The sequence below is a fragment of the Oryctolagus cuniculus genome, chromosome 1, assembly GCF_964237555.1.
Source record: "Oryctolagus cuniculus chromosome 1, mOryCun1.1, whole genome shotgun sequence".
NCBI classification, from domain to species: Eukaryota; Metazoa; Chordata; class Mammalia; order Lagomorpha; family Leporidae; genus Oryctolagus; species Oryctolagus cuniculus.
In genome coordinates, this window is record NC_091432.1 from 233,283,425 (window position 1) to 233,309,932 (window position 26,508).

A 26,508-nucleotide genomic window follows, 5' to 3' on the forward strand; every position below is an offset into this window, starting at 1 on the left:
TCACGGCGTCCTTTATGGTAGCATCATCCCTTTCCCTGTCTCAGTGGCTCTCCTGGCTCAGACAGAAACACTGGAAGATCATCAGCCAGCTTTTTTTTTTTTTTTTCCTTAGTAGAAATTTTCTGGGAGTTGTTTTTTTGTGTGTGTGTGTGTGTGTGTTTTTATTTTATTTTTTAGTTTTTGACAGAGTGGACAGTGAGAGAGAGAGAGAGAGAAAGGTCTTCCTTTGCCGTTGGTTCACCCTCCAACGGCCGCCGCGGCTGGCGCGCTGCGGCCGGCGCACCGTGCTGATCCGATAGCAGGAGCCAGGTACTTCTCCTGGTCTCCCATGGGGTGCAGGGCCCAAGCACTTGGGCCATCCTCCACTGCACTCCCTGGCCACAGCAGAGAGCTGGCCTGGAAGAGGTCCAACCGGGACAGAATCCGGCGCCCCGACCGGGACTAGAACCCGGTGTGCCGGCGCCGCAAGGTGGAGGATTAGCCTAGTGAGCCGCGGCACCGGCTTATTTTATTTTTTTTTTTAATTATTTACTTTCTTTGTTATTTTAAAGGCAGAGAGACAGAAAAAAGATCTTCCATCCACTGGTTCACTCCCTAAATAACCACAGCAGCTGGGGCTGTGCCAGGCCGAAACCAAGAGTCTGATACTACAGCCGGGTCCCCGGGTGGCTGTCAGGGACCCGGGAACTTCAGCCATCGGGCTGCCTCCCCAGGTGTGTGTGCAGGGGCAGCGCTGGCATCAGAGGTGGGACTTGGTCTCAGCCACTCCCGAGCAGCAGCTTAGCCAGTACGCCAAGCACTTCTCCCATCGTCAGCCTTTTTATGTCACTGGCCCAGCAGCACAGGGAACCAGGTGCCGCAGCCCTGCCTCCTTGGTCTTTTGGGAACAAGCCTGTCTCCTCCGTGGTCACTGCGAGACAGCTCTGTTGCTCTGTCTCCAGTGGGCTCTGCACTCACTGAGAGAGGGATTCCCGCCTGGAACGAGGACGGCTGCCCAGACTCGTGGGCGCTGCGTCAGCGACGGGCTCCTGCTCCTCCCCGCGGGCTCCCGCAGTGGACGTCCTCTTTGGGTCATTCAGGGCTGAGCCCTCCCTGAGCTGCCTGACCCATACGAGAGCGTGTGTCACATTCCAGCTGGACGTGCAGGAGGGAAATTTTGAAGATTCAATACAAAACAATCTCTTATCCCCAAGATAAGCAGGTTGATAGTACCGTGTCAATACTGTGGCTGCAGAACGTTATCTTGCTATTGATCCAGAAGGAATAATACTTATTGACTCAGTAGCTCCACTCACTTTTACTTTTTGCTAGCATTGTTTCCCTATGCATTTTCTCTCCTTAGAATATCATGATCTGGTTTCTCTCCCTTGTCTCTTCATGACTAGCTGCTGTCGACAGAGGAAGGTAGGGTTGAATTTGAACAGAAAGAGGTTGAAGCTGTGTGTGTCAGACATCAGACCATGTCACTGTCCGAAAGTGGTGGAATGGATCCTTCCCTACTCATCTCTATCTGTCCTTAGGATAAGTTCTGCCAGAGACGTGTTTTCAGAGCGCTTTGTAGCGTCTTGTCGGAGTCCTGCAGTCCGCCCTAATGTCTTTAGGGTTCACACTCGTTCGCTGGCTGTGTTTCCTGAAGAGCGATGCCTCATTTTGCTGAGGGCTGGTGAAGGAGACGTTCATCAGCGTCTAGGAGAGGAGAAGCTGGAACGAAAAGCGTGGCGACAGTGGCTGTGTGGGGCTGTGATTGCTAAGAGGCTGTTGGGCCCCGTTGTCTCTGACCGGGCTTGGGAGGCAGTGGCTCGCTCTCGTGTCCACGACGGCCCGGGCTGGAGGCGGCCGGAGGCTCTGGTGGAGATGCTCTGCTGCTGGGGCGTCCCCGGCTGCGTCCAGCAGAACATATGTGCCCGTTCTTAGCGGCCGCAGCTGCCGCAGAGCCCCGGACAATGCTGCCGAGGGGGTTGGAGCTTCTCATTTGTTTTTAAAAGAGGGGGGAGCTCTCACTGAGTTTGGATCCAGAGCGGGAGGGAGGCAGGAAGTTAGAGGGATTTAGGCAAGCAGGATTTTCTCCCAGGCCTCTCAGCATGTGCACACACAGATCAATTTTTTATCCTGCGTTCAGCTGGACACTGGGTTAGAGACTGTTGATCAAGACGTCCCCTCCTGTTTCGTATCATGTAACGCATTCATCTCAGCCACTGAGCCTAAATTACTGTTTGCTTTCTTTCTTTCTGCCTTTTCTTCCCCCGAAGTGGTAAGAACTCATATAAAGATGAAGTTAGTTTATCCGTGCTAATGCTTTGATTTTTCTTTTCTCTTTCTCTTTGCCACAGTAGGTAACCAGTTAGGGGCCCTGGTACATCAAAGGTAAGCAGTGGGTTATGTTTTATTATTTATTGATCATTTCTAATTGTTTATTGATCCACCATCTGTACTAGAGTGTTAGAAAGTCAGAGGTTGGGAGTGTGGAAAACCACGGGCTAGATTTCTTTAAGACTCGAGGTTTTTGCTAGCCCCTTCCAAGACCGTGTAAGCTCAAGGAACAAACCGACACAAGGGATCAACGCCAGACAGACTTGCACATGCAGACTCGGAGGGGAGCGGAGTCGGTCTTTCTTCTGACGTACGTTTAACTAGAGGGAAAGAATGTGAACTGTTCCTCCTGGCTTAGGGGTCCTCAGTTTCTTGGGAATCCTTAGCCTCTTCTCGCGAAGAGATGTTCTGAAGCACCAGGTGCCGGCCCTGACCAGATGCTGTCGGGGCAGGGCAGTGTGGGCCACGAGGGGACCTGCCAGAGAAGCTCGCCGGGTGCCCCCGGATTCTCTGCCTCTGCGTCCCTCGGGACCTTCCTCTGCACGTTGGGAATTCAGAGATAGGCCAGTCCAGGAGATCGGAGGTTTGTGGTCCCGAGTCCTCCGTGGAAAAGGGAACAGTGCACTGGGAGTTGTGCCGAGTCCTCCTGCGTACGGCTGGCTCCCGTAACGCGTTCCTCACCTCACTCGCAGTGACACAGCCCTGGTAACCACCAAGCAGCCATGACCCGGAAGAGCTCTCCTGGCTTCTCTCCTAGTTCTTTCCTTGTTTGCTCCGTTTTGTTTGTTAATAAATGAAAATGGAAAGAAGCCGGTTTCTGGGTTTGCCTGCTAGTGGTCCCTGAGGCCACAGGTGCCGGGCTCTTGTCTCCAGGTGTCTGGACTGCGTGCATGTGGTGAGTCGCAGGCTTGTGTTGAGAGCAGGGCCTTTCCTCCCGGAAGCCCGGAGCGCCTCCTGGCACCTTGATTCGCATGGTCACGTGGGTCCCAGAGCAGGAGCGACTATGGGGCACGTGATGGGAGCAGCACCTCGTGGCTGCATGTCCAGAGCTGCAGCTGCCCTCGCAGGGGACAGGAAGGCCAGCGAGCGTTGGCGTTAGATCGTTGTCGTGTGGGTAGGAGGCCAGGAAAGGCCTGGTTTGGGGGTGACCACGTATATCTAAGAGACTGAGAATCCCTCCTCGCCTGTACGCTGAGTTGTGAGCCCCCAGGAAGCTGCTCCCATGAACACGAAGCCGTGGCGAGTGCTGTCTCTGCTGTTGCGTTTCTTCCAAGCACTGCACTTCGCACTTGCCCTAAAAACGTGCTTTATTCAGTCCTTCCCACGGTGGGTAGAAGTCCGGCTGTGCGAAAGATGTTTAAAAATGCTTGCTTGTTTTTTTTTTTTTTAACTGCTTGCATTTAGTTTCCTCCTAAGGTAAATGTTTAGATTTAATTGCTTTCTGGGGTGTCGGACAAATTGGATCTTGTCCACAATACACTATGGCAAATTCAAAGGTTTGAGAGAGCCAGTACAGTAGTTGTTTTAAAGAAAGGGACATGATGCATGGGGCAGCATTACCCAGAACTGCCCTGCAGGCTCACTGCGTCCGTCGCTGTGTCCTGCTTGGCGCTGATTAGGCCTTTGTTGGATGCTGGTGCCACTGGGGGCATCGTACCCTGGTAGATAGGTGGGTAATTTGGAGACAGGCCAGAAGTCACGGTAGTAGGATTGGGAAGCAAGGCATGTCGGAGAGCAGTCGCGAGTCTGCCTCGTCCCCGAGAGGAGGCATTGAGATGGAGTCTGAGCATCTCCCCAAGCCCCACAGTGTCCCCGTGGGTCCTGGGACTGACGGCCCGTGCCCAAGAGAGGACTGCGGGCTAGAAGGGATGCTGGGAGGAGCCGCGTGGGGAAAGGCAGCTGCTAGAGGAGTTGATGGTTTAGTGAAAGATTGGCGGGTTCTTCCTGAGGCGCAAGGAGAGAGGAGGCTTGGATCTTTCCAGGGAGGGAGGGAGTGGCACTGCAGGTGCGGGTGGATTTTTTGGCCAGATTGGCGTGATTTCTTGCAAGCCTTGATCTTGCAACACTGGCAGGATGGGGAGTTTGGGAAATCCTGTATTCTGTAATTTCTCCAAAATGTTCTTTGTTTTTAGGGCAGTAATAACAGAAGAATTCAAAGTGCCTGATAAAATGGTAGGATTTAGTAAGTATCTGCCTCACCCGCTCCTCCCCCGGTTCCTGTCTGTCCTTTCTGTCGTGACCTCCGGTCGGGGCGTCCCCTGTAGCAGAGCGCTCTTCACGTGTGTTCTCTGCAGCCCGAGATGCTGCCGGTCCCTCTCCTGGCTGAGAGAGACCGGAGTGTTGGGCCAGGACCCTACCCTTCTCGGCACCCCCCATCAGCCAGAATGCCCTGTGCCTATCTGCTGTACTTAACACGCAGCTACTGCTGCCGTGGTGCCCAGAGACTTGAGGGGGCCAGCTTGACTGGTGGTGCTGTGAGCCAAGTGTAATGTTTATTGAATTAATTAAGCCATTCACGCACGGTTACGTGGGGAGCAGAAGGCAGATTCTGACCCATTTCAATCTGTTGCAGTTATCGGCAGGGGAGGTGAGCAGATCTCACGGATTCAGGCCGAATCTGGTTGCAAAATTCAGATTGCTTCAGGTAAGGATTTCCTTCTTTCACAGATCTGTTTGATAGAAGTCAGTGTTTTGTGAGGTTTCCTGGTTTCTGTCCCTTGGCTTGTTGCTTAGATGTTTAGGGGTGTGGGTAAGTATATGCAATTTGTCGTCCTCGCACTTCTGGAATTGGGCTCTCAGATGAGCTCCAGAAAGACTGGAGCAGAAGCCGCCCAGAGTCGGAGACTCCGTCTGGCTTCCAGTGTGGACCCTCCCACAGTTCTGTGGCCAGGCGGGGCCCCTGCCCAACACCTGCCTCTCTAGGGCCTGTGTTTTCTGCACCAGAATGCTATGGCAGACAGCGCGGGGCCTGCAGGAGCCCTGTGGCTTCAGATCGCCCCAGGGACCGCACAGCAGCTCCCTGGACAGGACCAGCCCGTCTCTCTGTAGAGAGAGGACATTTGGGGTTCGCGCTGAGCTAGAGTGTGGGGAGCACGTTTCAAATGGGCCTCTTCCAGCGGGCTCTGTTTTCACAGTGCAATGGGGAGAGACCGACTGAAGTGCGGTTTTGATTCGATTTACAGTTTGATCATCTCACTGCAGCCTGACCTCCGTGTGTCGTGACAGCAGAGGTCTGTGGGACCCTGGACTAGTAAACACTTGTCATTTAAAGGACGCTGAGTGGAGCGTCTCGAAGGCAGTAGCTGCTGTTGGCTCTTTCCCTCTCGTGGTTTTTGTTTTTGTTTTTTAAAGAAGGGTTTCAAGAAGCAGCTTTCTCAGGAACACAGTAAAGCGTGTTGTGTGGTGTTGGAAAGTAAGACTTTTTTCCTCTTGTCACATGGCCCAGAACCAGTTGCACATAGTTGTCACAGGTCTCTTGGGATGTTCCCACCGTCACTAGGTGAGGACCCTAAATTCCTTACTCGTGCACCACAGCGCTGCTTGCAGACCTGACCGTTCAAGTGCTCTGCAAACGTGGAACGGAGGACTGGCAGGATACGGCGACTTGCAGTCACTGGCACGTGGACGGGTCCCAATGCAGCCAGCTTACAAATGTCCGCTGCGTGCTCCAGCCTCCCCCACGGGGCCTGTTTCCACCTGGAGAACCTAGGCAGAGCCCCTGCTCAGTGCCACGCTGCGAGCAGGCGCAGGCGCAGGCGCAGCCGTGTTCTGGGAGGCTGGCGGCTGTAAGGGACAGTCGGTGCACCGTCGCCTGGTGCCCACCAACACACCTCATCTTCTTGATTCTTCTTGTAGAGAGTTCTGGGATTCCAGAGAGGCCCTGTGTACTTACCGGAACCCCAGAAAGTATTGAGTAAGTTTATTTTATTTACTTTTTCCTTTCACTCTTCTTCCTTCTTCCCCAAGTGGGGAGAAACGGCAGGGCAGAACTGTCACTGAACACCGGCTGTCTGCAGTCTGGCACACGGGCAGATGCTAGAGGACAGACGGGGGCCACGCCAGGCAGCTTTTGTTCCTGTAATCCACGAGGTCCCGTCTTCTCTCCAAACCCTCCAGAGTGTCTCACAGCTGTCACAACATCTGTCTCTGTGAGCCAGCCTTCAGGAGTGTGCCTTCACCCCCAGTACTCTAATCACCCTACTTCTTCCTGGTCACGCCTCCTTCACCTGAGCAGGACTGGATTAGTAAGGCTGTCGCTCTGAGCCGCTGAGTCCTCAGACCGTGTGTTTTGCCTGAGGCCAATCCCCTGTCCGTCTGGTCTTTGTGGACCAAGCGACTCCCCCTTCCCGGCCTGGCTGCACTCAGAAGGGGCAGGACGGACCGGCCAGCGGGGCCCTTGGACAGCAGCCTTTGGACCGCGTTGTCGCCCACCCCGCCGCCCGTGTGCTCGGAGCCGTGTCCCGGACGCACTCGAGTGGCTTGACCTGCTTTCCTTTTCCAGTCTGCTCCGTGGCCTTGTGTCGGGGCACAGGGCGCCAGGCTCTGGCCAGCTCAGGAGACAGGTGGGCGTTCTGTTTCCCTGTGTCAGGCAGCCTGGCTGAGCTCAGCCCCACGAGCGGTGTACCGGAACAGACGCTGCCGCCAGGTGTGCGGGCCAGGGCCAGGGCCAGCGCGGCCTCGCTGGACTCCAGGCATTTTCCTCCCAACAGAGGTCGATCTAGCACACGGGCAAAATGTTAAAAAGCTGCTGTGACTGAGAAGATACCTGGAGCTGATTCTGTGCAAACTGCACGAGGCAACATCTGTGTCCTGCCTTTCTTTTTCTCCTGTTCTTCTAACCATTCCTGCTTCGTGTCTGCCCGAAGAGTCAAGGCAGTGGGAGTGTACCTTGAGGAGGAAATGTTCGTTTTCCTCTGCGCAGTACAGCCAGCCTGTCGAGTGGCTGAATTCCTGTCCGGCAGGGGAACCGAAACATAGGCTGCACATAGCGAGTGCGCGCGGGAGCGCGGCGGACGGCAGGCAGGGGGATTCTGGTGCAGAAAAGGAAACCGGCCCGGCAGACGGCGCTGGCGGCTGCCTTCACCGCCACAGCCTCTCGCTCTGCCTTCCCCACCCAAATAAATCGGCACGAAGGGCTCGGCACGTGGCGTGCAGGGTCCTGCCCGGCTGACGCGAGCAGCCCAGAGCAGGTAGGTGCCTGTGCGTGCGCAGCCGCCGCGGGCACTGCCTCCCCCGGCGCCTCCGGCACGCGGGTGCTGACGGCAGCCTCACCTCAGAGTCAGAGCAGTCGGCTGGTTGTGGAGAAGAAACCTGGAGTTGGGGAGTCGAAACGACGGCTACTAACCCGCGCTCGCTTTCTCCTCCTCCTCCTCACTGCTCTCTCCTGCTCTTCCCTCACAAGCCTGTGTAACCCTGTGAGTGGGCGGGGCCCCGCAGCAGCCCCGCTGAGGCTCCGTGTTGGGACGTGCCCTCGCGTCTGTGTGCTGCTTTTGAATCCAGCCCACAGCGCGGCAGGTGGCGGAAGGCCCCTCGGGTTGTGGGGGCAGGAGCTGGAACTGGACGCAGGGCTGCCTTGACGCCGTGCCCCTCGCTGCTGGCTCCCTCCCCTGCGCCTGCAGCGGTCCTTTAACGCCGCCTCTCTGTGGTTCTTCTCCCCAAAGACAAGCCAAGCGGCTCCTGGGGCAGATCGTGGATCGCTGTCGGAACGGCCCCGGCTTTCATAACGACGTAGATGGCAACAGCACGATCCAGGAGGTTCTCATCCCTGCGTCTAAAGTGGGTCTGGTCATCGGCAAAGGAGGGGAGACCATAAAGCAGCTGCAGGTACGCGAGCTGCGGGCTCGGGCCTGTGCCCAGGGGCTTCCACCTTGTTCCTGAGCATGACGGGGCTGAGGCCAGGTGCCAGGGCAAGTGTGCAGCCACTGGCAGCTCACTGCGGGTGCTCTTACAGTAGACGGTGTAGTGTGCAGAGGCGGGGCCCTGCCTTCGCTGTACAGTCTCGGGTGTGCTCGCTCACTTTCCCAAGGGTCAGGAGCCTTGCCTGTGAGAGGGAGAGTGCGCGCCTGTTGTCCTGACGGGACATTCATGCTCCATGAATGCTGCCCGCTGTTAGCTCCAGAATCCCTTGTCTGAGATGCTTGGGGCCCATTTAACACCCTCAGGAAGCACCAGCTGCACCTCTCCTCAAACGCACGTTTCCATAGGTGAATGTGGGAACAGCCACTCCACTGGAGGAGGACTGGAAGTCCGCTCCCATGAGCTCAGCTCTGCTGCCAGATGAGTTATGAACAGACCTGTAGCTCTGAGTGGGGGGCTTTGTATTTTATTTTATTTTTACAGCTGCAGGTGAGGTTGGGGCCTGTCTGTCATTCTCTCCTGACATGGGCCTTGGATTGTAAGTGATGGCCTAGCGTAGACTCCACTGCAGAATCTCACAGTTCAGGGTTGGTGGTCCCAGGAGCCGCGTTTCAGTGCATCTCTTGTTAGCTGTGGAACCGGGGCAGCCCAGCTGCTGGCAGAGTGCCCTTGGTCTGTGGAGTGGGAAGAAGGTAGCGCTTCCCCTACAGTCATGGGGGAATTCTAATCGGATGTCTTGGAGCACTTGGAGTGGTGGGTAACATCCTGTAAAAACAGGTCGTTGATGTCCAGATGTCCTAGGACCAGAACAAGAGGACCGGGAGTGGCAGCTTCCTGCGCTGTGTGCAGACAGCGTCTGGCGTGGCCCATAGCTCTGCATTCCCAGACGCCATCTTTGTGGTCCTGGTCAGAAGCCGGTGCCGGGCCACAGTGGGGTTTGGCTTACTGTGGACATACCTGAGCCATGAGAGAGAGAGAGAGAGCCCATCCTCTGGTTTACTCCCTCAAATGCCTACAATGCCTTCAGTGGCCAGGGCTGGACCAAACCAAAGTAGAAGCCAGGGACTCAACCCAGATCCTCTTCGTGGGTGACAGGGACCCAACTGCTTGAGCCATACCTGCTGCTTCCTAGGGTGCAGGTTGGCAGGGAGCTGGAATTTGGAACCGAGCCGGAACTTGAACCCAGGGATTGCAGTGTGGGATCCAGGCGTCCCAAGTGGCGTGTTAGCACTAGGCCGAAGGTCTGTGCCTCCACCCAGCCTCCTGGACCCGACCTCCTCCCTCGCCACACTGAGGGCTGTGCTGCTGTGTTCCCCCAGGAGCGGACTCGTGTGAAAATGGTCATGATCCAGGACGGCCCGCTGCCCACGGGGGCGGACAAGCCTCTTCGCATCACCGGAGACCCCTTTAAAGTGCAGGTAGGAAAGAGGATGCGAGGTGTCACGTGGTAACCCGGAGCTTGCGTCTTACTGAAGGAACTCTGAAACTGGATGTTCCTTTCTTTAGGGTAGGCTGTGCTCCTAAACCAGGTTTGGTGATGAACCTGCCTGTGTTAAGTTCATTCCGATTAAATGAGAAGTCAGCCCTCGTGGATGCTGGCCATATCCCAGGTGCTCGGGAGCAGCACCCTGGGCAGCGGCACGGAATGCCTCCCGGGTGCAGAGAGTCTGTGGGTGGCACTCATCAGGCGCGTTTGATATGCTGACCTGTCGTCGGCTCTGGTGCACGCCGTCTGGCCTGCATTGGCTGTTGTGCGTCTCGCTCTGTCAGCCGTTTTGCAAGCCCTTGGCTGGGGCTGGAGGGGGCACAGGTTCCAGAGCCACACAGGCTGGAGTGCCCTGAGCCTGCACCCTGCGTGTGGGCTGCCTGGGAGGAGGCCCACGTGCTGGAAGCAGTGAGGGCTGAGTTTCGTCAGCGGGGGTGGCCCACCTCCTGCTGGTGCAGTGGGCAGCGGCGTCTGTTCTCAGGGAGCTACGGACGCCGGTCTTCCTGCCACGTCAGCGGCCTGCCCAGCGCCAGGGCCATGCGCCTTGGTGAGCAGGTGCCGTCCACAGCTGAGCCACTCAGGGAGCATCGGACCCCTCCCCCGTTCTCCCCCCGCCGCACATTGGACGCTGGCGTGAGAGTCGGGGAGAGAGCCCGAGCGGGAGCGTGGCTCATCAGCACACGTCTCCTAAGAATAACCAGGCCTGAGAAATCTTGCGGGAGTCCGTCAGTGTCTGGTCGGACCCCTCCGGATACCCGGTGACTGTCGGTGCTGTTTGGTGGTGGGTTTAGTGTTCTTTCCGCAGCCAGGATTTGGTCTTCGCTCCCACGTTGCCTTGGGCTGTTAGCTGTAGTTGGCCCCGGTTGCAGACCCTGCCAGGAATGGGACGGGGGTGGCCTGGCGGGGGTGAGGATGCACGAGGCAGTCCAGTGGTCACTGAAATCTTTTAGCTAAGAAATAAGAATTCTGAGCGCTAGAAGCTGTTCCGTCCCCCTCTGGAGCGGCCATGTGGAGTGAGGCCTTGGTGGAGGCGTCCGTCTCGTGCAGCTCTCTGTAACTGGAGCTCAGACAACCGCCCTGCTGGAATGGATGGCGGCAGAAAGCACCTGAGGGCAGTGGGCACCGCTGCTGACCCCGCCCTGTGGTGCATTCTGGGCAGTGCAGCGCGCACATTTCCAACTGGTGCGTGCCGCGTGCCGCGTGCCTGCTTCTCCAGCAGCCAGCTCAGCTCCTGCTGCCCAGCTGCCTGCCCCGCAGTGAGCGAGCCTCGCTGGGAGAGTTTCCTCTCGAAATGTCACCCGTGTCCTCATCTCGTGTGTGCATGTTTTCCATAATGCCTTGTACTTGTGTTTGTGCAGCAAGCGAGAGAGATGGTGCTGGAGATCATCCGAGAAAAAGACCCAGCTGACTTCCGAGGTGTCCGCGGCGACTTCAGCTCGCGGCTAGGAGGCGGCAGCATGGAGGTATGCCTGCGCCCCCGCCTGGGGCAGACTGGGTTCAGCGAGGGTGCGGGCCATCCTGTGTCTGCCCTGCAGCCCTGAGCAAGTAGTCTTGTCTTGTCTGCAAAACCTTCCTTCTTCTTCTTTTTTTTTTTTTTTTTTTTTAATGTTTATTTATTTGTTTGAGAGGCAGAGAGAGAGAGGTTCTTCCATCCACTGGTTCACTCCCCAGATGGCTGCAATGGTCAGAGCTGGGCCAATCTGAAGCCAGGAGCTGGGAGCTTCTTCCAGGTCTCCCACATGGGTGCAGGAGCCTCAGTGACCTGGGCCATCTTCCACTGCTTTCTCAGGTCACAGCAGAGAGCTGGATCAGAAGTGGAGCAGCTGGGACTTAAACTGGCACCCATATGGGATGCAGGCACCACAGGTGGAGACTGAACCCACTACGCCACAGCGCTGGCCCTGTGACTTATTCTTGACTTCATCTTTCACTATTTTGATCAAACCTCAGGCTTACTAGTCGCGTTTCATAGTCAAGACTGTGCAGCTGTCAGGGCCAGCCTCGGGGCACCACAGGGTAAGCCACTGCCTGTGATGCCGACATCCCGTGTGAGCGCTGCTCTACTTTCAGTCCAGATCCCTGCTGTTGCCTAGGAGAGCAGCGGATGTGGCCCAGTGCTTGTCCCTGCACCCACGTCCAGATGGAGTTGCAGGCTCCTGGCTTTGGCCTGGCCTGACGGGGAGTGAACAGCGGGATGGACGATGTCTCTCTTTCTGTCTCTCTAACTCTGACCTTCAAATAAAATAAATCAACATTAAATGGCAACAACAGCAGTCACTGATCACACTACTGTTCCTCAGAGGAAGAACTGTGCTGTATCATATCGTTTGAGGAATGCACACCGTCTCATCTTAATGTGACCTTTAGAGACGAGCAGAGTCATGGGAAGCTCTGACGGGTTTGTCTGTCTGTGCCGAGGTGTCCGTGCCGAGGTTTGCTGTCGGGATTGTCATAGGAAGGAACGGCGAGACGATCAAGAAGATCCAGAGCGACGCCGGCGTGAGGATCCAGTTTAGACCAGGTTGGCTGCCGCGGGTCTCAGAAGCCCTGGGCCTCTGCCGGAGACCAGGGCCTGCGTCACACCGCGCACACCGGGGCCCGGGGATGCAGTTAGCTGCTTATTTTGCTGCAGTGTGTCTTTGAAGTCCTCGTGTAACTTTCATGATCCGTGTCCAGGTGTCTTCTGGCTCTTGTCTCTGAATTCTGCTGCCTTCGTAGCCTTTCTGTGGCCAGAATCCTTCGCCCCGGCGTCCCACGCTGTCTTTTCTCCTGGACTGTGGGAGCGGAGGGGAAGCAGCGTGGTTCCAGCTTGTGCCCCGTTCAGTGTTAGAGGATGTTTCTAAAAATACACCACCTGCACATTCTGTTTTATATAAGTAGAGGCCATTTGAAATCAAAAAAGGACAAGCATTTTATAATAGATTTTATAAATTGACCTTTAGTGTACAGTCCTGCACTCTGTTTTCCTCGTCTCTTTAAAGACAGGAGAGCATACCTTGGGCTACTTTTTGGAAAATATCACCATAGCTAGACTCTCGTTCTTCACTTTTGTTTGATTTCTTTAATGGCGTCTTTTTAAAGCTGGGTGTTTCTGTGAGAAGTGAGTATTGTCCGGGCATCGGGAGGGTGTGTGTGTGTGAGCCCAGCCACGCCGCAGGGCCCCGTGGGCTGGCGGCATCCTCACCGCCCATCGCACCCGGTGCAGACAGACTGCCCTGTGTGTGAACTGGCACAGGGAAGGGGGAGCGCGGTGCCGGAGCGAGTCTCGTGGGTTCTTTCCCTCAGCTTAGTACAGACATGAAAAGCCAGGAAACATTTCGCAAAGAGGCAGAAACTTGTACTTGATTGGCAAGCGACAGAGAAAGCGTCTGATCAGAGAGGAGCCCAGGGGGAGTGCCCGAGCGGACACTGGCTCTGAGGAAGTGTCCCTAGTTTTTAAGGCATTACTGTTTTTTCATTGGATCATTCTGTGGGGGCGTCCATCAGACAGGAGTTTCACATAGGTGTGTTAATTGGCTTGGGGCTCAAGGAGATAGCAGCGGGGGGGGGGGGGGGGGGTGTCTCCTGGAGACTGTCTCCTTAGGGGCTCGGCCCCCTCTGCGAGCTCTGGGTGGAAGATGGCAATTAACTTGAAGGTGTGGTTTAAGGCTGCAAAGTCAGTCACACGTGCAGCACCAGGAGCTGTTGGGGGAGCGGCCTGGAGATGGGCGTTCCAGCCACAGCCGGCAGCCTGCTTGTGAGGGACGTTCTGCCTACGTGGGAGGGGCCACAGACCCAGCCCCTCTGGCCGGCCTCTCTGGGTCCCTCCGGTGAAGGCTTTGTCCTAATCCCGACTCGCCTACTTCCACAGATGACGGCGTCAGCCCAGAGAGGGCGGCGCAGGTGGTGGGCCCTCCGGAGCGCTGTCAGCACGCGGCCCACGTCATCAGCGAGCTGGTTCTCACGGCACAGGTGGGTCTGGCACTCGGCACTGCACGGGGGCTCCAGGGACTCACTCTTTTTGTCTTAAAGTAGAGTTTCTTTAAAGTTACAGATAGAGAGATCTTCCATTCACTGGTTCACTCACACCGTCGTCGGAGTTGGGCCAGGCTGAAGCCAGGAGCCCGGAACTCCATCCGGGCCTCCCACCGGGGTGGCATGGGCCCAAGGACTCGGGCCATCTTCCATTGCTTTCCCAGGCTCGTTAGCAAGGAGCCAGATCGGAAGTGGAGTGGTCAGGACTTGAACCGGCGCAGTGGAGCCAGCAAGGCTGCGGCAGCCACAGCGCTGGGCCCAAGCAGTCACTGTTAAACATGATTCTGCTGCTTTTGGGGCCTGACAAGCAGGTGTTCTTCACCGTCCTTTTGTCCTCTGTTGGCCTGAGTGTGAGGGGTGCTGACACACGCAGCGTCAGCTTCTCTGTTTCTCAGTTTACTTAAGGTCAGAAGCCACACCTGGCCATGGCTGTTTGTGACACCTAATGAGGTGCCCGATGCGCGCTGGCCCAGAACCTTGGTGCAGCGTGTGTTGGCCACCGGAAGGAGTAGCCTGGCCTGCACTCTAAGGCCCTAAAGAGAAAGGGGGCCTGCGCTGTGGCGGGTAAAGCCGCTGCCTGCAGCACCGGCATCCCATATGGGCGCCAGTTCCTCTCCCGGCTGCTCTACTTCCGATCCAGCCCTTTGCTACGGCCTGGGAAAGCAGTGGAGGATGCCCCAAGTCCTTGGGCCCCTGCACCCATGAGGGAGACCCGGAAGAAGCTCCTGGCCCCTGGCTTCAGATCGGTGCAGCTCTGGCCATTGCAGCCATCTGGGGAGTGAACCAGCAGATGGAAGACCTCTCTCTCTCTGCCTCTGCCTTTTTGTAAATCTTTCTTTCAAGTAAATAAATAAATCTTTAAAAAAAAAAAAAAAAAAAGATTGGAGCACGAAGTTCTGAACTTTAAAAAAAAGAGAGAAAAGGTTGAGGGCCTCTACGTGGGGTTCCTGCCTGCCCACCCATCTCAGTGGGAATCTTGCACTGTTTGTGTAGATCAGATCCACACGGGGGATCCGCTCGTGCCCTCCTCAGTGTAGATCCACATCCACACGGGGGATCCGCTCGTGCCCTCCTCAGTGTAGATCCACATCCACACGGGGGATCCGCTCGTGCCCTCCTCAGTGTAGATCCACATCCACACGGGGGATCCGCTCGTGCCCTCCTCAGTGTAGATCCACATCCACACGGGGGATCCGCTCGTGCCCTCCTCAGTGTAGATCCACATCCACACGGGGGATCCGCTCGTGCCCTCCTCAGTGTAGATCCACATCCACACGGGGGATCCGCTCGTGCCCTCCTCAGTGTAGGTCCACATCCACGTGGTGGATCCGCTCGTGCCCTCCTCAGTGTAGATCCACATCCACGCGGGGGATCCGCTCGTGCCCTCCTCAGTGTAGATCCACATCCACACGGGGGATCCGCTCGTGCCCTCCTCAGTGTAGGTCCACATCCACACGGGGGATCCGCTCGTGCCCTCCTCAGTGTAGATCCACATCCACGCGGGGGATCCGCTCGTGCCCTCCTCAGTGTAGATCCACATCCACGCGGGGGATCCGCTCGTGCCCTCCTCAGTGTAGATCCACATCCACGCGGGGGATCCGCTCGTGCCCTCCTCAGTGTAGATCCACATCCACGCGGGGGATCCGCTCGTGCCCTCCTCAGTGTAGGTCCACATCCACACGGGGGATCCACTCATCCCTCCTCAGTGTAGATCCACATCCACGCGGGGGATCCGCTCGTGCCCTCCTCAGTATAGATCCACATCCACACGGGGGATCCGCTCGCGCTCTCCTCAGTGTAGATCCACATCCACGTGGTGGATCCGCTCGTGCCCTCCTCAGTGTAGATCCACATCCACGCGGGGGATCCGCTCGTGCCCTCCTCAGTGTAGATCCACATCCACACGGGGGATCCACTCATCCCTCCTCAGTGTAGATCCACATCCACACGGGGGATCCACTCATCCCTCCTCAGTGTAGATCCACATCCACGTGGTGGATCTGCTCGTGCCCTCCTCAGTGTAGATCCACATCCACGTGGTGGATCCGCTCGTGCCCTCCTCAGTGTAGATCCACATCCACGCGGGGGATCCGCTCGTGCCCTCCTCAGTGTAGATCCACATCCACGCGGGGGATCCGCTCGTGCCCTCCTCAGTGTAGGTCCACATCCACACGGGGGATCCGCTCATCCCTCCTCAGTGTAGATCCACATCCACGTGGTGGATCCGCTCGTGCCCTCCTCAGTATAGATCCACATCCACACGGGGGATCCGCTCGTGCCCTCCTCAGTGTAGATCCACATCCACGCGGGGGATCCGCTCGTGCCCTCCTCAGTGTAGATCCACATCCACGCGGGGGATCCGCTCGTGCCCTCCTCAGTGTAGATCCACATCCACACAGGGGATCCGCTCGTGCCCTCCTCAGTGTAGGTCCACATCCACACGGGGGATCCGCTCATCCCTCCTCAGTGTAGATCCACATCCACGCGGGGGATCCGCTCGTGCCCTCCTCAGTGTAGATCCACATCCACATGGGGGATCCGCTCGTGCCCTCCTCAGTGTAGATCCACATCCACGCGGGGGATCCGCTCGTGCCCTCCTCAGTGTAGGTCCACATCCACACGGGGGATCCGCTCGTGCCCTCCTCAGTGTAGATCCACATCCACACGGGGGATCCGCTCGTGCCCTCCTCAGTGTAGATCCACATCCACGCGGGGGATCCACTCGTGCCCTCCTCAGTGTAGGTCCACATCCACACGGGGGATCCGCTCGTGCTCACAGGGTAGATCCACATCCACGTGGTGGATCCGCTCGTGCCCTCCTCAGTGTAGATCCACATCCACGCGGGGGATCCGCTCGTGCCCTCCTCAGTGTAGATCCACATCCACACGGGGGATCCGCTCGTGCCCTCCTCAGTGTAGGTCCACATCCACACGGGGGATCCGCTCGTGCCCTCCTCAGTGTAGATCCACATCCACGTGGTGGATCCGCTCGTGCCCTCCTCAGTATAGATCCACATCCACACGGGGGATCCGCTCGTGCCCTCCTCAGTGTAGATCCACATCCACGCGGGGGATCCGCTCGTGCCCTCCTCAGTGTAGATCCACATCCACGTGGGGGATCCGCTCGCGCTCTCCTCGGAGCACCTGTGATCGGCGTTAATCCTGGTGTGAGAGAGCGCTCCCGAGTCGGAAGCGTGGGCGAGTGCTTGGCTTCAGTGTGTGGCAGCCATGACGCCTGCGACGCAGCGCCGGGGGTAGTGCCGGTGGAGTCGTCCCCAGACCTCATTGCTTCCTTCCCAGGAGAGAGATGGCTTTGGCGGCCTGGCGGTAGCCAGGGGAAGAGGCCGCGGCCGAGCAGACTGGAGCATGGGAACCCCGGGCAGCATCCAGGAGATAACGTACACGGTGCCGGCAGATAAGTGTGGGCTCGTCATAGGCAAAGGTGAGCGCCTCTGCCAGCGCGCAGCACCTCCCGCTGTCGTAGCTGGGGACTGGGGGGGGGGTGACAGGTCACGCCCACCCCCGCGCAGCCCAGCACCAAGGGGCCTGTTGGCGCCTGGCTCTCCTCCGAGGCTGCGCTCACCCTGCCGCCAGGATGAAGAGGCCGTAAAGCAGGACCCGCTGGAGCAGCTCCAGCTGCTGGGCGTCCTGCGGGAGGCGAGCGGCCCGGCGGGTCGTGACAGACTCACTGGGGACAGCTCTGGTGTCCCCCTTGGTCTTGCTGGCCTTGGTCCTGCGCACGTGCCCGTGGTGGCGTCCGGGTTGAGGCCCTGGGCGGGAGCACTTTCTGTCCTGCAGTGGGAAGGGCGGCCCCGCCGGGAGCTGGGTTTGTGTTGGCCTGCATTGCCTGCTTGTAAGCACTTGGAGGAAACACAGCCCATCTTCTCTCCGCTACTTGAGGGGTGCTAGTATTACAGGGAACACGATTTGGGGGTGTCCACGAGAGACGCGAGGTGGTCGCAGCCTGTCCTCGGCGGGCCGGGGCAGTTTCCCTCCCCTTCTGCCTCTCCTGGCGCCGGGTCCTCATCAAGGTGACCGCTTGCCGCTGGCAGGAGCTAGGCGGGTTTTTTGCTTCTCTGGTGGGCATCCGTTGCAAGCTGCTCTGGGCCACGCCATGCCACGCCACGTGCCGCTGGCCCTCCCCTGGACTGCCCTGAGCCGGGATCCAGCCGACACCTCCCTTGGTCTTTGGAAGCCGTTGGTGTTGAAGGTTTTCGCTTGAGAGCGCGCCTTATGTCGAGGCTGCCGCAGCCTCACCAGCTCCACTGTGCCGCTTCCCAGGGGACCCCCGGTGCTCGCAGGCCAGCCCCTCCCAGCGTGTCCTCCGCCGTCACCCCGCGTGGAGCCTAGAGGCCAGCAGCCGCTGACCTGTCCCTAGACACTAATCGCGGCCTCAGAAGTGCGTGGGGATGACCTCCCCGTGGCTGCCGCACGCACCCCAGGCTGCGAGGTCTTCGCTTTTCTTGGTAGAGTCTGTGGATGAAGGAGAGAGAGGCAGCCGCACACGGTCAGGCCCCTCTCTCCCGACTCTGGCCTCGGACAGACACGCAGCCTCCCCGGGCCCCTGCTGGATTTCCATGATAAACACAGTAACATTGACAGATAGCGTGGCCAGCCCTGCTCTTGTCAGCCAGGCCTTTTAGCAGATTTGATTAATTGCTTTACGATTTCACGTCTAGCCGGGGGCCCCTGGTGGGTCGCCTCTGCCCCCCGTCAGGTGGAAGAATGGAGCAGGCTGCTGAATGGGTCTGTGGACAGCCACCATGTGCCAAGCTGGTGACCTCATTTTGAAGGAAGATGAACTTAAATTAACTCCTTCCGGCCCCATGTGGTTCTGTGGCGCCTCCTCGCCTTATTAGCATGCTCCCAAGGCCTCCAGGCAGAGGGCCTCGGGGCTGCCAGTCCCGTGCTGGAGGGGCGGGAGGCCGGCGCCCTCTGCTCCTGCCTGCAGACAGGTGGCATCTGAGGGCTGGGTGTGCTGTGGCAGTGGCTCATCCACACTTTGTTCTGTTGCCCAGGGGCGAAGCTGCTCGCTTGGCCTGGGACAGGAATGGTGAGGCTGTGACATCTTAGTGAAGGGCCAGAGAGGCGCTGGGCGTGTGCTGTCCCCAAGACACGCCTGTCTGGCAGGGTGGAGGAGGCAGCCTGCTCTTCTGATTGGCCTTTAAATTGAAAACCTCGGTGAACTAAAGCCAACACACCGCCCCAGCTGACCCTGAGCAGAGCCATGTTTAGATGCTGTGTGTGCCCGCCCCCGCCCCCGCCCCACTCACTGGCTGGTGCTGCCTTCTGGGCACGAGCACACCCAGGCTGGGCCCCTGTAGGAGGCCGGCGTCCTTTGAGGATGTCTTTTGGTGGGCCGTGTAGGTGCAGCTTTTCAGCCGTGGGGGTGTGGCAGGGTTGAGGGGGTGTTCCCGGCGTGCAGGGAGGGCCAGCCCCCCACAGGCCCTCGCCTGGCACGCCTGCTGCCCTGTCCCAGGTGTGACTGATTTTCATTTTTTGGTCTCGCAAGTGTCCGGTGCTCTTAAGTTTTCCTCCCTCTGCCCCTACCCAGCTGAGCAGAGCTGATCTGTAACGTGTGTGAATTTCACAAGAAGCAGCAGACCATTGTTACCCCAGGGAAGCTTTTGTGACACAAATTTCATTAAGAGACTGGAACTCCTGCAGGTTTTTCAAAGAGCACGGCCCACCCAGGCCTGTCTAGAGCCACCCCTCACCCCTCCCACAGAGAGGACTCTGGGCATTGTTGGGGCCGGGCCGGTGGCTGGCTGTCTGACCACGTAGAGGGGCAGAGCGCCCTGGCCTGTGCCCAGTGAAGGCCTCCGTTGTGCCAGGGAGGGGCCGTCCGGTTGCCGTTCTTGTGCTGAGAAAGCTCTCGGGCCCTGGCCCTGGGGAGCACACAGCCTGTGGCTGCCACGTGGTGTCCAAGCGCAGCCTGGCTCTGGGCGAGGCCAGCGGCACGCCACACAGCTGCTTTTGCAAGCGAGAGTGCCCTGCTCCTGGCGAGAGCCAGCTGTAGCCGGTGGCCGGTGCTGATGGCCCCAGAGGACCCACCCAAGCTTCGGTTGCCACTTACACCTCCTCTGTTCGGCCTCCAGGGGGTGAGAACATCAAAAGCATCAACCAGCAGTCGGGGGCACACGTGGAGCTTCAGCGAAACCCCCCTCCCAACACGGACCCCACCCTGCGGGTCTTCACCATCCGGGGCGTCCCCCAGCAGATCGAGGCGGCCAGACACCTCATCGACGAGAAAGTGGGCGTACGTACAGGGCCCTCCCCAGCCGCCTTGACCGTCGCCGCGCTTTCTCTTGCACGTCCGAGGTGCCTGTGCTCCCCAGAGCCCTGTACTTCTGTGCCTTCCTGTGCTCGTGTTGCATGAGGGCCGCACACACACCCCCGCCCCGCCACGCTGTGGCAGGGGGCAGGCAGGAGACCCAGGAAGGCCAGGCCCGGCTCCGGAGCGGCCAGAGCAGCTCTGGCAGGAGCTGTGGGCCCCGCCCGCGCCCCGCAGGCTTAGATGAGCAGGGCAGAGCCTCCCCACGCCCACCCGGCGCCCCCGCAGGCAGGGCTCACTGACTCTGGCTTTAGTTTCAGGCGCCTCAAAGCAGATAAAGAAAGGGAGTGTTGATGGAGCACAGATTGGCCACTGCTCACCTCAAGGGGGACGTAGAATGGCAGAAAGAGCCTTGGGCCAGCCTGAGTTGACGGAGAGTCAGCAGGTTGGTCCCTCGCCCAGGGTGGCGCGCCAGGGCCGCGGCGGGGGCGGAGCCGCCTCTGCAGACCCCTCCGCCGCGGGAAGGAAGGCTAGCGTGAGTGCGAGGCCTCTTCCCGCCTCGCCTTCATCTCCCCGGAAGCTGGAGTCGGCCTGGGGCGGGGCCGGGCAGAGGGCAGAGGTGCGTGCGTCCGGCAGGAAGTGAGGGCCCTCTCTGTGCCCGTGCAGGGTACCAGTCTCGGAGCACCAGGAGCCTTCGGACAGAGCCCGTTCGGCCAGCCGCCCACCGCGCCCCACCAGAAGTGAGTCCCTTGCACGTGTGTGGAGGAGCTCACTCCTCCGGAGAGTCTCCGCCTCCTCTCCAGCGGGCGGGACGCAGGGTCTCCCCTCGCCGGGGCCTGCAGCTCGCTGGCCTGGTCCCCCCGGGTGGAGGGGCGTCCTGCGGAGGCCTGGGCTCCCGGCCGACTCCGGTTTCTTTTCGTCTCTCAGCTCCTTCCCTCCCAGGAGCTCAGGGTGCTTTCCAAACATGGCTGCTAAAGTGAACGGAAACCCGCACAGCGCCCCCGTGAGGTAGGTGAGCCCTCTGCACCCGCAGGCAGGGGCGCTGTGTGTGGCGGGCCCGGAGGGAGGTGGGGGGGACTTGTCCCATGCTGGAGTGAGTGACTCTCTGTCGTCCACAGTGGTCCTCCGGCCTTCCTGACGCAGGGCTGGGGCAGCACCTACCAGGCGTGGCAGCAGCCCACACAGCAGGTCCCAAGTAAGTGACTCGGGAGGATGGGTGTGCACACCCTCCCGGGAGGCCTGGCCAGTAGGAAGTGTCCGCCGCAGAGATGTCGGGGTGCTGCGGCCTCTGCCTGGCTGGAGCTGTGTCCCGCCGCGCCCTGCTCTCCCAGCGTCTCCTCAAACAGGGGTCTCTGCTCCGAACTTCCCAGAAAGCGGAGTTGGCTCTGCCGAGCAGTACCGCCAGGAATGCTGGGCTCAAGCCCTCGCCCTGCTCCCTGTCCCCGTCCCCGTCGAGCTCTGGGGGTCCTGGGGGTCTCAGGCTGCGCTGTCAGTGAAGTGGACGCCACCGCCCGTGTCTCTGGGCTTCTCCCACCCTCCTGAGCCGTCTGCCTGAGCTTCAGGCACCTTCCCTCCTCTGCTGGCAGGGGTGGGCTTAGGGTGGGTGTCCAGGATTCTCGGTGGGACATCTTGCACGCGCCGCTGTGCGGCTGTGGCCCCTCCGGCTCCGCCTCACTCCTCGCTCCCCGAGGGTGGCGTGCTCACAGCGCAGGGTCAGTGCCAGAGCGCCAGGCGCTGTTGGGATCGGAGGGCATTGGCAGGGGTTGAGTCCAGAGCGGCCCGTCGGGACGCACCTGCGCCTTGTGAGCGTTGCTCTGTGTATTCCGGGGGCCTCCTGCCCGCTGCCCGTGTCAGAGTTGGTGCCGCCCCCGCCCCTTGCTCATCCTGGTCTTTCAGCCTACTCTGTGCCAGCCCCTCCTTCGGGGCTTCCCTCTCCACGCTTCCTCCCTGGCCCCCAGCGTGGGGGCTGACGACTCCCCCCACCCCGTCCTCAGAGCCAGCCTCTGCCAGGAGCTGTATTGAGAGCAGCCCGTCCTGCCTCCTGCTGCCGACGGCGGCTCTAAGGGAAGCAGACATCGGAGGGCGTTTGTGGGCCAGCCGTGGCCTTGGCACAAGGAAGGGTCCTGACCCTCATGGGCTGCCGCCCACCCCAGGTCTCGGCACTGGGCCGCCTGTCCCTGCCTGAGGAAGCCCGCAGCCGCTTGGGGGTGAGGTGCTGTCGGCCCCTGCTCTGGGGGCCTCACCTTCCCGCCGTGGCCCCCACCGTGGCTGCAGTGCACACAGTCGCCCTGCCTGTTCCCTGCCACCCTGCTGGTGCAGAGGCCCAGCCGTCGCCCTGGATCCGAGGGCCGGGAGCACCCTCTCCAGTCGCAGGCCCGTCCGAGGGGCCCGGGGCACCCAGCTGGCCTGCCGCTCGCCTCTCTCTCTGAGGGGGCTGGGCGCTCGGGCCAGCCTTGCCGCCTTCCCTGGGCTGCTGCAGGGTGCGGTCGCATGGGGCCCAGGCGGTGAGGAAGCCGGGGGCCTGACTGCTCTTGTATTCACACAGGCCAGCCGAGCCAGCCGCAGAGCAGCCAGCCCGACTACAGCAAGGCCTGGGAGGACTATTACAAAAAGCAGAGTGAGTGCCCGGCGCCAGCCTTGGCTCTCGGCTCTGCATCGCCTTCCTGTGTGACCAAACCCGCTTACCTCCGTCCCCTCCCCACTGCTGTGGTGGAGGCAGGCTTGGCCCCGAGGGGCGTGGGCCACGGTCCGGCTCCCAAGGGAAGCCGTGGCCCTCGGGAGCGCACCCGAGGCCGCGGTGACGCCGGTGGCTGGCTTCCGACCAGGCTGTCGGAGCTGGGCCAGCTTCAGGGGCGCGCAGGGCCTGTGTGTGCAGGGTGTGGGCATGCGGGCCTGAGGAGGGAGCCGCCCGCGGATTTAGGCCGAGCCTGGGAGCAGCGGGCCGGGCAGGCAGAAGCAGGGAAGGCGAGCGGAGGAGGAGTCTCCAGGGCGCAGAGGGCCCGGCCGCGCCGGCAGCTGCCCGTCGGGGGCCGCCGCTCCCGAGTAACGCGTTTCTCCTGTGTCACCAGGTCACGCAGCCAGCACCGCTCCGCAGGCCAGCTCCCCGCCAGACTACACGATGGCCTGGGCAGAGTACTACAGACAGCAGGTCGCCTTCTACGGGCAGACGCTAGGGCAAGCTCAGGCCCACAGCCAGGTCTGTAGCCCGTCCCCAGCATGCGGCCGCCTCTCTGGACAGGCTAGTGCTGCCCCGGGCAGCGGGGGGCAGCGGGCGGGCGAGGCCGTGCCTGCGGCTGGGCAGGGCAAGATGGAGTAGGGCGCCCTGTCCGGTGAGAGTCCATTGAAGTGGGGAGAGCCCAGTGTCCCCACAGGCGTGTTTCAGGTGACGGATGCCGGCCAGGTCCCCAGGGACAGCCGCTTCCCTCTGCCCCTTGGTGGAAACTTCCGTGGGTCGGGCTGGCAGTGACCGGGACGAGTGTGGCTCACGCCCCTCCCGGCCCCCTGCCCAGTGTCCCCGGCAGGAAGAAAGGCCCCAGGCCTGCCCTCCAAGGGGTTTGGCCCAGGCAGATGCCGTGCCCTGCGCCCCGGGGGCGGTGCTGGCCGGGGCCGGGGACGGGATGAGGGTGGGCCGGGCGCTGGCTCACGGCTGCTCCCCTTCCTCCCGCAGGAGCAGTAGAGGGGCGCCCTGCCTGGCTTCTCCCCGGAATCAGTGTGAAAGCCTGTTTGCCACAGAGGTTTTCAGATTTGCAAACCTTTTGATGAAGAACCTTTGTTTTCTTCTGTGAAACACTATATTTAGATTAACAGAATTTTTCTAAAAATCGAGAAAATTAGCTACTAAAAATTGCTGATAATTTCTGTGTCATCATTTTGTTTGCCGTCGAGCGCGTGAGCGCGGCTCCCGCAGGGCGGTGCCTGCGCCGGTGCCCTGGGCCTCCGCGGGACATTTCAGGATGGTGTTTTTTGTCTCGTTTCGGTTTCTTTCCCGTCTTTTTATTTACAGTTTTTTTCTGTTGCAACAGAAAGTGGCTTGGAAGTCTTAGGTGGTATGTAACAAATTCTTTTTTAAAAATTTTTAAGCAGTATTTAAATATTCTTAAATGTGTAAATTCATTAAATGTTTTACTTCTAATTTCTTGTATCTTGGCTGTCTGGTTTTATTGCATTTTTTAAAAACTGAACTATTATGTATTGTAATTAATTATGTGAATTCTGAATCGAGACAGATCATTGTAGCGCTGTCCATGGGCGGGGCGTCTTCTGGGTTTGCAGACTTCGCGGCGCCGTGAGGCGGTGGTGTCAGTGCGTCCCCGCTGCGTGCGTTGTTCCCGTGTCTCCGTGGCCGGTTGCAGTTGTGTATCTAAGACCTCCAAGCTTGTGTTAGAAACAAAACAGAAACCTTCCTCTATTCTCTCAGAAGTATAAATACTGTTATTTTTAATATTAAAAAGAAATTCAATATAACTTTTAACAGACACTGTGGAACCTTAAACCGTATAAAATGTAGTAACTATTTTTTAATTCCAAGGTGTTTCTTTGCTTCTTCCTTTTAAATATTTTCTTAATATTTGTCAGATTAACTAGATGAATAAATAAATCTAGTATTAACCACAGTATGAATTAAATAATTTTTGATTTAATAAAAGGGATATGATTTCCAGTGTTTACTGTAGTGTTCTTGTACAGATAACATGTATTTTTAAAGGAAAAAACGGAACTGAAGCTATTTTTTCTTGGATTTTTCATTGACCTGAGGGAACAACATTCCGTTTGAGACGTGCTGGGTTTTCTCCTTGTTTTCCTTATAATGCTTGAAATGTCTAACTATTAAAAATGGCAGTTGGGAAAATGTTATGCATGTTGTTTTAAAAGTGTTCTTTTTATTTGACTGACAATTCATTTTACACTCTATATAATAAAATTCCCACAAGCCGTCTGTGGGCCAAGTATTTCCCGTCTCTGCGTTTGCTCGTTTCCGCTGGCCCCTCGGAGCCCCTGCGGGGACTCCGCTCCGTGTCCCCACCGGCCTCTGGGTTTCTCTCGGTGGCCCTCGGTGGGTGGCCCGGCCCACGCTCTGCCCTGGAGCAGAGACGCCGGCACCAGGTGGAGCTGGAGGAGGGTTTGGAGGGAGCGCGGCCAGGCCGGCACCGTGCCCAGTGACAAGTCCGTGGCGTGTCCCTGACCCCTTCCCTGGCGCGTGCAGGTGCATCCTCTCAGCCTGGCCTGTGTGCCCCTGGCTGGGCGCCCCCGGCCCCGGCCCCAGCACTCACCTGTGGCTGCCACGGTGGTGTGGTGTGGTCCTGTGCCCACAACGGGGAACTGTGTCGCTAGGAGAGCTGGGCGGAGCCAGCCCGTGGTGGAAGCAGGGTGTCCTTGTCCACAGGCTTTAAGTTCGGGGAGTCCTGTGGTTTCGGGACACACACAACAGGGCCCAGGCCTGGAGAGGTGTGGAGGAGTAGAGGTCAGCCCCTACTTCTCTCTCCTCCCCCTCCAGCTCCCGAGCCTGGCCCGCCTTCTCCTTTGGCCTCACGCGTACATGCATGCGTGTGCGTGTGTGAGCTGAGAGACACAGCCCCGCCTGGGTCCCGACACTGCGGGGAGGCAAAACAGATCAGTGGCTCCTGGAGGCCCAAAAGGGGCGAGCAGGGCGGCCCAGCTGCGGCCGCCGCGGGCCTGTCGGGAGCCGGAAGACAGGCAGGAGATGTGGCATCTTTAACTACACCTCTAGAGAATCGAGTTTGACGTTGAGAAATTGAACAGTGAAAGCCATGGGTGGGGGCCGGGCCAGGCAGGCCGCGCTCGCTGATGGCGGTAATGGGAGCGGGGAGAGGGCATTACGGGGAGGACTTCCTTCTAATTCATCTTCCAAGCTCCGTGCCAAAACAGCATTTGGCATGGTTCACAGGGAGCGATTGTGTGATAATGAACCCTAAGGTGTCCCTTAATTGAAGACTGAGCTTTGCGGTTTGTGCCAAGAGTCATAAATGGCACACGGGCTTGCGGGAGGATGCATTTTCTTAAATGTATCGGTAAGTACAGATTAGCGCTGTCCCCAGTGAAATGCCCATACTATAAATTATGGAAATCTCGCTCGCTCGCTCTCTGATGCAGTCTTTTATTGGGGGGGTGGGGGGTGCTGGCCAGGAGGCGGGGGAAAGTTTGCAAGCGGCTGAAATCTGGCCTCTCATTACCATGGCGCCTGCGGAAGAGGTTTTCCTCAGCAGTCTGATGTCCTGCAAGGTTGAAGTGCTTGCAAGGAACCCGGCTCGGCGGTCGCGTTCCATTAAGAAAGCTGCGTGGTCATCACCGAGAGGGCTGGCTGTGTGCGGGGCGGGGCGGGGCTGGCCGCTCCGTGTCCAGCAAGGCCGCTCCCACCCTAAAGCTTGTCCCTGGCTTGCAGGCTTCTCTAACCAACCAGCCTCCGTCCATAACGCCAGCCTCGAGTCAGGCCGGAGGCCTGCCTGTCTCCCGTGTCCGTCCCGAGTGGGGACCCTGGGGGAGCCTGGTCCGAGGGGGCACCGGACACCACGGAGCCACAGCTTCGAGCCCGTGGGCCCAGCTGGGGTTT

General features: G+C 59.0%; 1 protein-coding gene across 4 annotated transcripts in view; it reads left to right on the forward strand.

The window, feature by feature from the left end:
- FUBP3 (far upstream element binding protein 3) overlaps positions 1 to 24,889 on the forward strand; it is a 49,930-nt gene extending 25,041 nt beyond the window's left edge. The window contains exons 3-19 of one of the 4 annotated variants that reach the window (XM_051840795.2): positions 2,331 to 2,364; positions 4,443 to 4,492; positions 4,883 to 4,954; positions 6,166 to 6,223; positions 7,971 to 8,133; positions 9,486 to 9,584; positions 11,011 to 11,115; positions 12,071 to 12,173; positions 13,503 to 13,603; positions 16,967 to 17,108; positions 19,765 to 19,925; positions 20,607 to 20,680; positions 20,868 to 20,948; positions 21,059 to 21,135; positions 22,486 to 22,557; positions 23,009 to 23,136; positions 23,608 to 24,889. In XM_051840795.2, coding sequence (XP_051696755.1) covers positions 2,331 to 2,364; positions 4,443 to 4,492; positions 4,883 to 4,954; positions 6,166 to 6,223; positions 7,971 to 8,133; positions 9,486 to 9,584; positions 11,011 to 11,115; positions 12,071 to 12,173; positions 13,503 to 13,603; positions 16,967 to 17,108; positions 19,765 to 19,925; positions 20,607 to 20,680; positions 20,868 to 20,948; positions 21,059 to 21,135; positions 22,486 to 22,557; positions 23,009 to 23,136; positions 23,608 to 23,616 — 1,529 coding nt within the window. In that variant the 3' untranslated portion in view covers positions 23,617 to 24,889. The remainder of the gene's footprint in view (positions 1 to 2,330; positions 2,365 to 4,442; positions 4,493 to 4,882; positions 4,955 to 6,165; positions 6,224 to 7,970; positions 8,134 to 9,485; positions 9,585 to 11,010; positions 11,116 to 12,070; positions 12,174 to 13,502; positions 13,604 to 16,966; positions 17,109 to 19,764; positions 19,926 to 20,606; positions 20,681 to 20,867; positions 20,949 to 21,058; positions 21,136 to 22,485; positions 22,558 to 23,008; positions 23,137 to 23,607) is intronic. The other 3 variants (XM_051840796.2, XM_051840797.2, XM_070058105.1) reach the window with 3 other exon arrangements.
- The last annotated feature ends 1,619 nt before the right edge of the window (positions 24,890 to 26,508 follow it).